This window comes from Diceros bicornis, chromosome 25, assembly GCF_020826845.1.
Source record: "Diceros bicornis minor isolate mBicDic1 chromosome 25, mDicBic1.mat.cur, whole genome shotgun sequence".
In the NCBI taxonomy this organism is placed as follows: Eukaryota; Metazoa; Chordata; class Mammalia; order Perissodactyla; family Rhinocerotidae; genus Diceros; species Diceros bicornis.
Genome location: NC_080764.1, coordinates 12,153,670 through 12,165,277, shown reverse-complemented (window position 1 = coordinate 12,165,277; position 11,608 = coordinate 12,153,670). Strand labels below are relative to the sequence as shown.

General features: G+C 60.3%; 2 protein-coding genes across 2 annotated transcripts; one reads left to right on the top strand and one right to left on the bottom strand.

The window, feature by feature from the left end:
- Nucleotides 1-359: 359 nt before the first annotated feature.
- On the top strand, nt 360-7,787 carry CDC42EP1 (CDC42 effector protein 1). The gene is made up of 3 exons (XM_058568406.1): nt 360-480; nt 4,763-5,530; nt 6,833-7,787. Exons 2-3 carry the CDS (start codon nt 5,068-5,070, stop codon nt 7,510-7,512), a joined length of 1,143 nt encoding a protein of 380 aa, XP_058424389.1. The 5' UTR covers nt 360-480; nt 4,763-5,067; the 3' UTR covers nt 7,513-7,787.
- Nucleotides 7,788-8,706: 919 nt separating this feature from the next.
- LGALS2 (galectin 2) lies at nt 8,707-10,516 on the bottom strand. Its single transcript, XM_058567995.1, is given in 4 exon segments — nt 8,707-8,877; nt 8,880-8,901; nt 9,065-9,224; nt 10,350-10,516. Coding segments are annotated over 4 exon segments (471 nt in total). The 3' UTR covers nt 8,707-8,755.
- Between the last annotated feature and the right edge of the window lie 1,092 nt (nt 10,517-11,608).

Below are 11,608 nucleotides of genomic sequence, written 5' to 3'. Positions count from 1 at the left end.
AGGTCTAAGCGGGTCTCTAGGGCGTTCAAGGCGTGCAGGATCCGACTTCCCCAAACTCCCGCAGCGAGCGGCTGGAGAGCCCAGGAGCAGAGTTATCGGGTCAGGGCGCCCCAAGGCCACGCGGGGAGCCAGTGGGGGAGGGGCTGACGGCAGAGGACCCGAGTCACCTCGGCCCGGCAACCCGCACATTCCCCGGCGCCCCCTGCCCCCGGGCAGCGGGCAAAGGCCTGGCCTGGCGCCCCCTCCAGCCCTCGCCGCCGCTCGGTGCCCGGGAGGGGGCCCGGCCCCGCCCGCGGGCGGGAGGAGAGAGGCGGGGGGAGGGAGCGCGCCCACACCCCGCCCCCGCCCCCGGAGCCAGCCCGCGGAGCCCGCGGCCAGGGCGGCGCAGACCGGCCCAGCGACTCGCCCGGGCTGCGCGCCGGGACGCGCTGCCGCCGCGGACGCCCTTCCACCCCCGCCCCCGGGCCTCGCGGAGAGAAGGTAACAGCCGGCCGGCCCGTGGGTCCTCGAGCCCCGGGTGGGCGTGTACGCCCGCGAGGACTCTGCACCCTGCTAGGCTCTCGGGGGCTGGGGTCGGGGAAGGGGGCCAGCCTGCCAAAGCGCCCCCGGTGCCAAGACGAAGGCCCGGAGCGCTGGCCGCGGGAGCGCCACCGGGACGCTCCAAGTTTTCGGGTTGTTTTGCAATATTCGAGGCGGGCGGAGCGGGTGAGTGGTGGACGCGGTTGCGGGAGGAGGGGGCGAGCGGGCCGTCTACGCTCCTTCCTGCCCTGGGAAAGGAAGGGAAGGAACGGGGAGGGGGCGACGTGTCGGCCGGCGAGGAGGCCGGCGCGGAGAGCGGGAAGTGGGGGGGAACCGCTGGGGAGATGGACCAGGCACCCTGCCCCCTCCCCAACCGCCGCATTCCAGGCCCGAGCAGCGGATGAGGTCATCCTGTCCGGTTCCCCTCGGGCCAAGGCAGCCGGCTGCCCCTTTCCCCCGCGGAGCGACCCTCCGCACGCTAACCCCTGCCTCCCGGAGGGGATGCTTTATGGCTCAAGTCTTTCCCGGACTTCCACTCCCGACTGCCCTCGAGAGTGTTCTGTTCTTGCCGAACCATGCAAGACCCGCGAAGTTTGAAACCCATTTTCTGGACCGGGAAACTGAGGCTCAGAGAGGCGAAAGGACTGTCCCGGAGGCCACAGCCGCACGAAACGCGGCGCGGGCACTGGAACCCGGGACTGGGGGAGACTCTGCCCGCGGCCGCTCCGTCTCGCCCAGTCGAGGGCTGATTCAGCTCTGACTTGGGGTGGTGGGGCAAGAAGCTTCTCTCCTCCCCTTCCTCCTTCCTCCCCTCTGGCCATGGGTCTCCCACCTCCTGCCCCCTTCAGAGTCCTGAGAACGGGGTCCCCGCTGCCACCGCAGACAGCTTGCCTCCCCCATTCGGGGCTCAGTTTCCCCGTCTCTCCACCTTGAAGCGGCTGGACTTTGAGGGGCATGAGGAGCCAGCCCCCCGGGAATGAACGCTTTATTCCAGAGGCCAGAGCAGCCCCAACCAAGACAAGGTCCCGCTGTCCAGCGGTGGGGGTGGTGTTACCCAGCTGTACACTCGCGGGGAGGGGCGGTGTGCACGCCAGTGGCCTCCAGGACGAGAGGTGGTGCCGCGGGCGCACGCGGTGGCCTGCGGGTGGCCCCCAGGTGAGCGCCGGCCCCTGCCTCCGCTCTGCCCCGCACGCCGCCGTCGGACGCCCCCGGCGTCTCCCAGCCACACGCGCCTCCACAGCGGCCCCTGTTGGCCTCTCCGAGCGCACGCTCCCTACCACCGCCCCACACCTCGTCCTTGCGGTCATTACCACCATTGAGTAAGCTCCTGCCCCGTGCCCGGGCCTGACTGTCCTCTGTGGGGCGAATATGAGGACCCTGGGACGCTGCGGCTGCGCGGTGACCACTCATGTCCAGGTCGCAGGCACTGAATCTGCAGAGCTGTCTCCTGTCTCCCAGGCCTGCCCTTCCCTGCGCAGCGGCTGGGCCTCGCGTCCTCCAACACCTCTCCCTGTGCCCCTATGGTCTCCCCCCTCCCCCGACATTTACTATCGACGTTGGTAGAATCCTGGGGGGGGATCCCCAGCCACACCACTTCTTTTGCTCTGTGACCTGGGGCGAGTCAATTCCCTTTCTGTGCCTCGTTTTCATCTGTAAAGGGGCGTTGTGAGCATTAGCGTGTAGTATTCCTGGGCTGGCGAGGGAGATGGGCCTTACCCCAGGACCAGAGACAGAGCCCTGCGTACTCTAGGGCCAGGAAGGGCACACCTGATGGCCAGCAGTACCCCGTGGCCAGCATCAAGTGCCAAATAGCTGCCACCAAGGGTCCCCAGAATGAGATGTCAGCGTAAGGATGTTGGATTTGAACCCCAGGCTGCCCTGCCTCAGGATCTGAGGGTTTAGTTACAGCACCTTCCACTCTTACAGCTCCCCTGGGAGGGGGCCAGCCTTCGCTGCTGTTCTCATGTTCCACATGGGGAAACAGGCCCCCGGTAGCAGTGCCCAGTCCCGGCCCCAGAACTCGGCCGGGTCTCTCTTTGGCAGTGGGCAGGGTGTCACACAGTGACCTCTCCATGTGATGTTCCAGAATGACCCCCCCCCCAGTTCCTTTCCCCAGAGATTCATGCCTCATCTCTGCAGAGCAGGCAAACCTGCCACATGCCTTGTACCTGCCACGTGACCTTGGCCAGGTCCCTTCCCTCGGAGCCTTGGCTCTCCTGGTAAACGGGCTAACCCTGCGGCTTCTCGGGGCCGTTGGAGAATCAGATGACATCATGGAACGGCTGGCCAACGGCAGAGCGCTTCGTCACTTCAGCAAACATTCCACGAGGCCTTCTCGGTGCCGGGGGTGCCAGGGAAAGGGATGATTCAGAACCCCCCCCGGGGGGGAGGAGTTAGGTTTGGGGGAGGATCAGATGGTGGGAAGGGAAGAGAATGTAGTCAGAAAACAAAGCAAGCTTTGTCTTATTGCCTTCCCTGTTTTTATCTTGTTATTTAACCTATTTTGAATTTCAAATAACATTCAAAGGGCAGTACTGAGATTTTTATGCTTGGAGGTGGCAGCAAATTTTTTTTAAAAAAAGTTAAGACTGAGATCTAGGTGTTCTTGTTAAGGATCGTTATCAGCTTTCATCAGCTGAGGTCCCAGGTTGGGGCAGGTAAGTGACTTGCCCAAGGTCACATTGTGAGGCCACTGAATCCCTCTCCTGCCTCACTTGGAAGGTAGCAAGAGGTGATCGTTTGGCATGAAGGTTGTCACAAAGGTCTCCTGTGACTAAACCAGAATTAATCGGGCACTTGCGGCTTGCAGAGCCCAAGCTGGGTCCTGGGAGGGAGGAAGGCGGGAAAATCCAAGCCGCTGCCCCACACTCAGCATGCGTGGCGGCTCTGGGGACACAAGACTGGGCTCCAGAGCCAGTAAAGGCGACGTGAGTCAGAGGCTCTGAGTTCAAGTCTCAGCTAGCTCTCTCGAATGACCTTGAGCAAGCTTGGCCCCTCTCTGAGCCCCAGGAAAACCAGAGGTCAGACCACAGGCTTGTAGGTGTCCTCCAGCCCACACTTTCTATGATACTGGAAGGGATGAGGTCAGACCAAGAGAAGCTTAGAGAAGACTGGGGCTGGGGAGGAGTTGGGGGGCAGATTAGAAGGGGAGGGAGTGAGCAAGGAATGGCTTTTGGCACCAATTGAGTTTCTTCCAAAACTTGTTCCCTGACGACAAGGCTCCTACGTCAACTTGACAAACTAGGATAAGGTTCTTTCCCGAGGGCCTTCTCAGAGCCTTGACTATGCTCCCGCATGCAGGAGGCAGCTGGCAAAAGCCACTTTTGAGCACAGGATCCTTTTTCCAGGAAGCACCTTGAAGGCGGAGGGTTCTGAGGAACGTCTGCTCAGGCTGTTTACAGAGTAGTTCACCCGGCCTTGGGCGAGGCACCTCCTCCCGCTGGGCCTCTCTGAGTGGAAGACAGTTTAACCCACAGGGAAGGGAGGTGACTTGCTCAACCCGCCAGCAGGAGGCAGTGTAGCTTGGTTCTCGAGGTTTGGGGGGCCCTGCTTCACCATTTCCTACTGTGTGGCCTCAGGCAAGTCACTGCACTTCTCTGCACCTCAGTTTCTCCTCTGGAATCTAGTGCCTCCCTCAGGGCTGTTGTGTGGGTTAAATGAGGGATGGACAGAAGGCCCTGGCACTTAGTAGGTGCTTCATGAGTGGGCCCTGTATAATGACCTTCTTACTCTTTTTTTTTTTTTTTTTTTATTTATTTTTTCCACCAAAGCCCCAGTAGATAGTTGTATGTTATAGCTGCACATCCTTCTAGTTGCTGTATGTGGGACGCGGCCTCAGCATGGCCAGAGAAGCGGTGCGTCGGTGCGCGCCCGGGATCCGAACCCAGGCCGCCAGTAGCGGAGCATGCACACTTAACCGTTAAGCCACGGGGCCGGCCCTGACCCTCATACTCTTTACTGATACACATCCTAAGTATACAGCTCAATGAATTTTTTGGGCTCCTCCCAGTCAATACTGCTCAAAGGCAACCATAATTCTGATTTCTATCAGTGTTTTTGAGTTTTGCCTGTTCTTAAATTTCCTATACATGGAATCACGGCGTGTCCTCCTTTGCATCTGTCGGCATTTTGTCAGTGGTCCACATCCCTGTAGCTGGGGGTAATCGTCTGTCCTCTTTAGCTGTTATTATTTGGACTCAGGATCCCCCTGGCCTACCATCACTTTTCTGTGTGTTTCTTTCAGGTCTCCACCCCTGGGCAGGAGAGGCTCTGTCCGCATTTGAGGCTCATCTCGTGCCTTCTGTCCTTGGACGGAACATCTCCAGCGGCTGCCACAGGGCCAGGAGCCCAGCCTCCGAGAGAGAAAAGCCATGGACCCCCCACAGCCTCAGCCTTTGGGGGCCGCACCTTAGGAGAGCAGCAGGGCAGCCTCCGTCCACCCCGTTCCACCAGGAAGGAGAGAGCTGAGACGCAGACCCTGAGCGCAGCTCTTTGCCCTCCCCAGGCCCCAGGTGGGCATGGACCAGCAGCTGTGAACAGCCAGAGCTGATGCCAGGTCCCCAGGGGGCCGGAGGAGCCCCCACCATGAGCCTGGGCAAGCTCTCGCCCGTGGGCTGGGTGTCCAGCTCACAGGGGAAGAGGCGGCTCACGGCAGACATGATCAGCCCCCCACTCGGGGACTTCCGCCACACCATGCACGTGGGCCGCGGTGGGGACGTCTTCGGCGACACCTCCTTCCTCAGCAACCACGGGGGCAGCTCCAGGGGCCACCACCGCTCACCCCGCAGCTTTCTGGCCAAGAAGCTGCAACAGGTGCGCAGGGTGGGGGCGCCCCCCCGGCGGATGGCGTCCCCGCCCGCACCCTCGCCCGCGCCACCTGCCGTCTCGCCCATCATCAAGAACGCCATCTCCCTGCCCCAGCTCAACCAGGCCGCCTATGACAGCCTCGTGGTGGGCAATCGCAGCTTCGACCACAGCCCTGCCGCCTCCACGGACGGCCACTCCAGTTATGGTGAGGCACGGGCTCTGCACCCGTTGTTCAGAGGCTGAGCCCAGAGGGTTCGACGGTTCAGCCAGAGCTCACAACCCCTATAGTAGCTTGGCCGCACCATGGAGATCAGGCCCAAACCCCTGACCGTGGATGGGGAGTGGGTGAGGGGTGGGACCCACTCCCCAAAACACACGGAGGCTGACAGGCGAGGAGATGGGGTTTGTCTTCTGCCTACCCCTAACCTGCCTCCCCTCTCTGGGCCCTCGGCTGGGCCAGCCCACCTCCTCCCTCCTTCAACCGAAGCAGCCCCCTTGGGTCAGGGTGATAGAGTGGGAAGACCAAGAGCCTGGGCTCTGGATTCAAGTCCTGGTTCTGCCTGATTTCCAGTGAGCTGACTGACCTCTGTGACGTGAAGTCCTGGCCTGTATGATGGGTCCCTTAGGGTCATTGCTAAGAATCAGTGCATCAGGTGTGGCCCAGAATCCGGCACATAGTAGGCACTCAGGACACGGGAGCCGTTGTTGTGTTGTTATTCGAACAGAGGTTCCTGTAACTTGACAAATTGGGAAACCGCTCATGTGGACAGAAGCCAGAGGCCCTTCCTGCCCTGGTGGGAAGTGGCGGGTGCCGCTCGTCTGGGCTGGACAGCTCACCTGGGAACCGGGGCCTCTGCTGCCACCTCGTGGCCATTCCCTGCCCTGCGGCTGTGCCTGACCGCCAGAGGCTTCCTCCTGTGCTCCCCGCTCCCGGGCACCTGCTCAGAACCCCGCTGAGGGCTGGTCCGCAGTAACCCCACTCTGTCTCGGGCCTGGTGGTCCTGGAGCCGGGTGCTGCACCACAAGAACTTTTGGAGGGCATCTGCCTGTGCTTTGAGGCTGATTTCTTTGCAGTCAGACTCTGGCTACTGGTTCCATCCCTGTGCCCACAAACCAGCCCATATGCTGTGGGTTCACCTGCAGCCGTCGGCCACTGTCATGGCAGGGGACCAGGGCCATGGCCAAGTTCACAGCTGGGACTTGAGTCAGGAGATCTGAGCTCCAGGCTTGGCTCCACCCCATCAGACTCTGGCCCTGAGCAAGCCCTTCCCCTCGTCCCAACCTGAGCCTCACTTTATTCATCTGCAAAACGCGAATGAGGATGTCAATTTTCAGCTTCAGGGTTGAGAGAAGGATCATACGAGAGACTACGGGGTTCCCTCTGTTGCAAAGATGGGAGAAACTGAGGCCAGGTGGGGAGGGACTTGCTAGAGGCCACGTAGCAGGCTGCGGTTGGTCCTGGCTGGCCCCTCCCCAGCTGTGACCCCGCTCCCTGTTTCTCTTCTAGGCCTGGACTCCGGGTTCTGCACCATCTCCCGCCTGCCTCGCCAGGAAAAGCCTCGTGAGCGAGACCGCGAGAGCTCCTTCCCCCCTGAGCCTGAGCTCCGCCGCTCGGACTCCCTCCTTTCCTTTCGCCTGGACCTCGACCTTGGGCCCTCTCTCCTCAGCGAGCTGCTGGGGGTCATGAGCCTCTCGGAAGCCTCTGCAGCTGAGGCCCCAGCCCCAGCCGCAAACCCCTCAGCCACTGCTACAAGCCCCCCAGCCCCTGTTGCAAACCCCCCACCCCCTGTTGCGAGCCCCCCAATCCCTGCCGCAAGACCCCCAGCCCCTGCCTCCAGCCCCCCACCCCGTGGACACTGCCCCAATGGGGTAACCGCTGGGTTGGGCCCAGTGGCTGAGGCGAGGGCCAGCCCTGTAGGAGAACGTCCCCGTGCACCTGCTGACATGGCTCCTGGCAGGCACTGGGGAGCAGGCTGGGGCTGCAGCCAGGGCAGCCGCCACTACACTGAGATGGATGCTGGGCAGGAGCTGGTGGGGGTGCTGCCCCAGGCTCAGGCCTCTTGGGAGAGCCTGGACGAAGAGCGGGGGCCACCCCAGGCAAGCAGCAGGGGCCCCGTGCCCAGCACGGTGCAAGCAAACACCTTCGAGTTTGCTGATGCCGAGGAGGACGATGAGGTCAAGGTGTGAGTGGCCGGGCGTGGGCTCAGGACCCTGCACAGCCCCGGGGCACTGCCCTTGAGCCCAGGTGCAGAGCCAGCACCTCCCCTGATAGTAGAGTCCTGCCAACCACACAGGAGAGCCCAAGTTGCTCCCAGACCCCTCCATGCTTCTGCAGGACGAGCATGGGAGGGAGGCCGCAAGAGACTGGGCTTGTTCTGGGACCCGGGTGTTCCCGTGGGCCCTGCCAGGCTGACTTGCCTCCCCCCACTGCCCTTCTGGACCCAGTGGCCATTACTTAGGCCCACCCCGTGCCACCCCCACCAGCTGGAGGGGCCAGCCTCACAGTGCAGCCTTTGTGCTGGGGAAGCTGTCCTTGCTGAGGGGGCGGGGGGCAGCCTACCACACAGGGCCTTTGTCCCTCCCAAAGGGACCGCCTGCCCCAGCTCGTCCTGGAGCTGCCCCCAGCAAGGAGTGCAGCCCTCCCAAGGCTGCTTCCCCAACATTCCCACTCGAACCCCCCACTGGTCCCAGAAGCCTCAGAAAAGTCAGGTGGGACCTCACAGGGGAGGAACCCCACCTTGCTGTGCACCCCAGACCTGCCTCTGGGCCCCGATTAAAAAAGGCTTTTTGATAAAAGGTGTCCTTCAAGATGGTCGGGGACCTGGGAGAACAGCGCCTGCTCCACCTGCGTAAATACCCTCAGCATCGGTTTGGAAAGGCAAGGACCCCCACCTCGGTCCCCAGGGACGGAAGGGCCGAGGCGGGGGGTAATGAGTAACCAGGCTGGAATGACTGTTCCCGCGATAAGAGGCGCAGGTGGGAGCCCTTATCTGCAGTTCCTGGAACGGCCCCGGCCCAGGTGCCTGGAGCCTGTGTCTGCCCCATAATCCCACAGGGCAGCTTGGCACTTGGCCCCGTGATAATAGGGGACAGGTAGGCAGCAGTGGGTGCTTAGGGTATTTGGGAGCGTGTCCCAGCCCCCACTTGGCAGTCCCATGACCTTGTGCCTCAGTTTCCTGGTCTGTACCCTGAGGATGCTGGGAGCATTAAAATGGGTGGGCAACACTAACCACAGCTGCCACAGACGGACTGGACAAAGGTGGATTCTTTTGTTTGTTCTTCGTTTTGGGGGAGGAAAATGGGGTCAGAGGGGCAGGAACTGCAGGTGGGGAGCCAGGTCCTGGAGGCTGCTGACCCTGTGTGAGGGGGAAGAGGCTCAGGAGAGGGTGTCCGGGCTGGGCGTCTTTCATCCTGGCGAGGTGCTGCCCACTCATTCAAGCTTGAAGGAGGAGAGGCTGAACGCACCCTGCATGCTCAGGTAGCTCACGTGGCTGTGGCCCAGCCTACTGGGAAAGGTCAACAGGTGCCAGTCTGGCAGCTTCACTTTGAATCGTCATTCTCAAAGGTCACGATGAACTGCGGTGGGACAGGGGTGTCAGGGAGGCAGGAGGACCCTGGAAATGGGCCAGGGCGGTGCCTGGTGGCTCAAACAGTGCCGGCACGTGTCTAGGCCAGGGTGCCCTACCATCTGGGCTCTCCCCTTGACATCTTCCTCAGGCCCCTTTCCCCTTTACCTCACCTTGACCTCTGACCCTGCGCTGAAGCATATGTGATTTTCCCGTTGCTCCTTCCCCCAGCTGTTGCCATCCCATGAGTTGCAGATGATGGTGGATTCACGGAAGCGTGGGTTGAAATGCAGGTTCAGCTTATCTGTCCCCTGGCCCAGATTAATCACAAAGCTGCAGAGGAAGGGATAGCAGGTAAGGATTAGGAGCCAGCCCTGGGTAAAACAGCTTGGGTTGCAGGGTTTTGGTTGACCACAAGCTGGGAGAATCGCCAAAGAAAAGCCGTATTAACTGAGGTCTGTGCCTTAAAAATAAAGGAGGTGGCAACCTGGTCAGACTTGGCACTGAAGTATCACGTTGCATTTGAAGCACAGACTTAGGCTCTCAACAGGAGGGTAACTGATAGTGACAGTTGCAGGAATTGGGGCTGTCTATCCTGCGAGAGAGAATTGCTGTCCTTAGCTATCTGAAGACCTAAAACGTTTGTCATAACAGTTGTCAACCTAGGGTGGTGAGCTCCCTGTCATTAGAGGTATGTGGTCGGGGGTTGTGTGACCTCTTGGCAGGATCACTACAGGAGCCTGGGTTAGACCTTCAGGGTCCCTGAGAGCAGGATCTTCTGAGTATGGGGCGCCTTCAGGAGGAGGTCTCAGACCAGAGGTAGCCCACATTTCTGCAGCCTTGAGGGACCTGAGTAGGAGAGAGGGGCGACTTTTCTCTTGGCTCCTACCCCATGCGTCTGCCCACACTCCCCAACCAAAAGTTGATGGAGGTCAGTCCAAGAAATACGGAAGCTGCTCTGCCCCCAGGGGAGCCAATGCTGAGCCGGAACCCCTGGGGTGGGTAATGGGTCTGGTTCTAACAGGATGCAAACGAGACCACTTGGCGCCCCCTGGTGACTATCCCTGGTTTAATATGTGTGACAGGCCCACCTCTGGCCATTCAGCCTGGTACAGAGGGGGGTGTGGGTTGGGCTTTCAGTAGAGACACCGCCCCACAGGGGCTGGGTAGAGCCCCAGGGGCTTCTCCGCCTGCCCCCTCAGTGTCTGTTGGGGCCCGGGAACAGAGCACGTGGCATGAGCTGTGAAATCCCGAGGGTCCCCAGACACGGCCTCAGATGTGAAGGCAGGCCCTGACGGGGGAGCCGCCAGCAGGGCTGTGGGAGGGGGGTGAGAGCGAGCGAGGATGTCAGGAAGGCCCCCTTGGCCTAAGGGGCTCTCGTCTCTGATCGTCTCACAGGGCCGCCCCGCCTGTTCCAGGTCTGTGGACAGTCCCCCCCACCCCCCAAGCCTGGCTCACCTATCAGCATCACTGGCGATCTTGCCCTTGATCCTCAAAGTCGTCCCCAGCCTCATGTCCATGTTTGTGATCTCAAATTTCCCCTGAGCCAACAGAGAAACACCCCGCAAAGAATCGATCACACGCACGCCCCACGCTCTCCTGTGGGGACCCCCATTCACCAGCATCGTCCCACCTGGCCACAGGTCTCCCTTTCCCTCCACACACACGAGGGCACTGGGAAGGGAAGGAGCTGGAAGGCTCGGATCAAAGCTTTCCAGAGCCCCCTCTCCCTGTTTTCTTCTCTCTCCACGCCAGCCTGATTAGAAGAGCAGTGGATCGGGAGATGGCCTGGCTGAGGTAACCTCGGTTCACCCATCTGTGAAATGGGTAGAGTGGTCCCTGCTGACCTCACAGTTCCAGGTGTGTTCAAGTGATGAAGGCACGGCGCCCTTGGCAGAATCCCCCAAACAAGGATTTGTTCAGTTCCTGCACAAACTTAGAGTCACTTTCCTAACAGGAAATGACTATTTCCTGCAGGTCTTGGCCCACTCGAAACCAAGAATCTGTAAAACTCCATAAGTCATGTGTCTGAACACGTCCATCAGCGTCCCTCTCCAAACCTCACTTTCCTCATCTGTAAAATGGGCTAATTTGATTTATTCAAAACCAGTTGCTAAGGCCCGCTCAATGACAGACACTGTTGGAGGCCCTGAGGTTAACAGCCCACCTTCAAGCTGGATGGAAGAAGCGAGATCATGTTTGTGAACCCCACTCATAGGGCCTGACACAGACGGAAGGCAAATCGAGTGGCGGCCGTCATTATGATTACTCATTGTTATTATTCATTTACTCCTTCTTTTTCCATAGGACCTCGGCAGCGCCTGAATTTCTGTAGAGCAGAAGCTTCCCACAGCTGCACTGTGGTTGAAAGGGAGGCGGTGGAAGCTGGGTTTCCAAAGCTCGTTACCCAACACTGAGAAAATGTCCATTTTTCACATCCATGATTGGAGGATGTGGGGTCGGGCTGGACAGGATACAGGAGGCACCAAAGGTTTAGAATCTCCCAAAGATTTGTGGGAGAACACGTTTACATCATGGGAGTTCCGTTCATGGATATGCTTGTTGGTTTGTTTTCTGGAAGGAGCACACCTGAGAAGCCCTGAGCCAACGCACAGGCCTGGGCGCTTTGCTGTAAGTCAAGGGCAGTGTCCATGAGAGGATGATCGGTACTCCCCCGCTGGCGGCAGCCTCCTTTCTGCGAAGTAGGAAAGTGATCC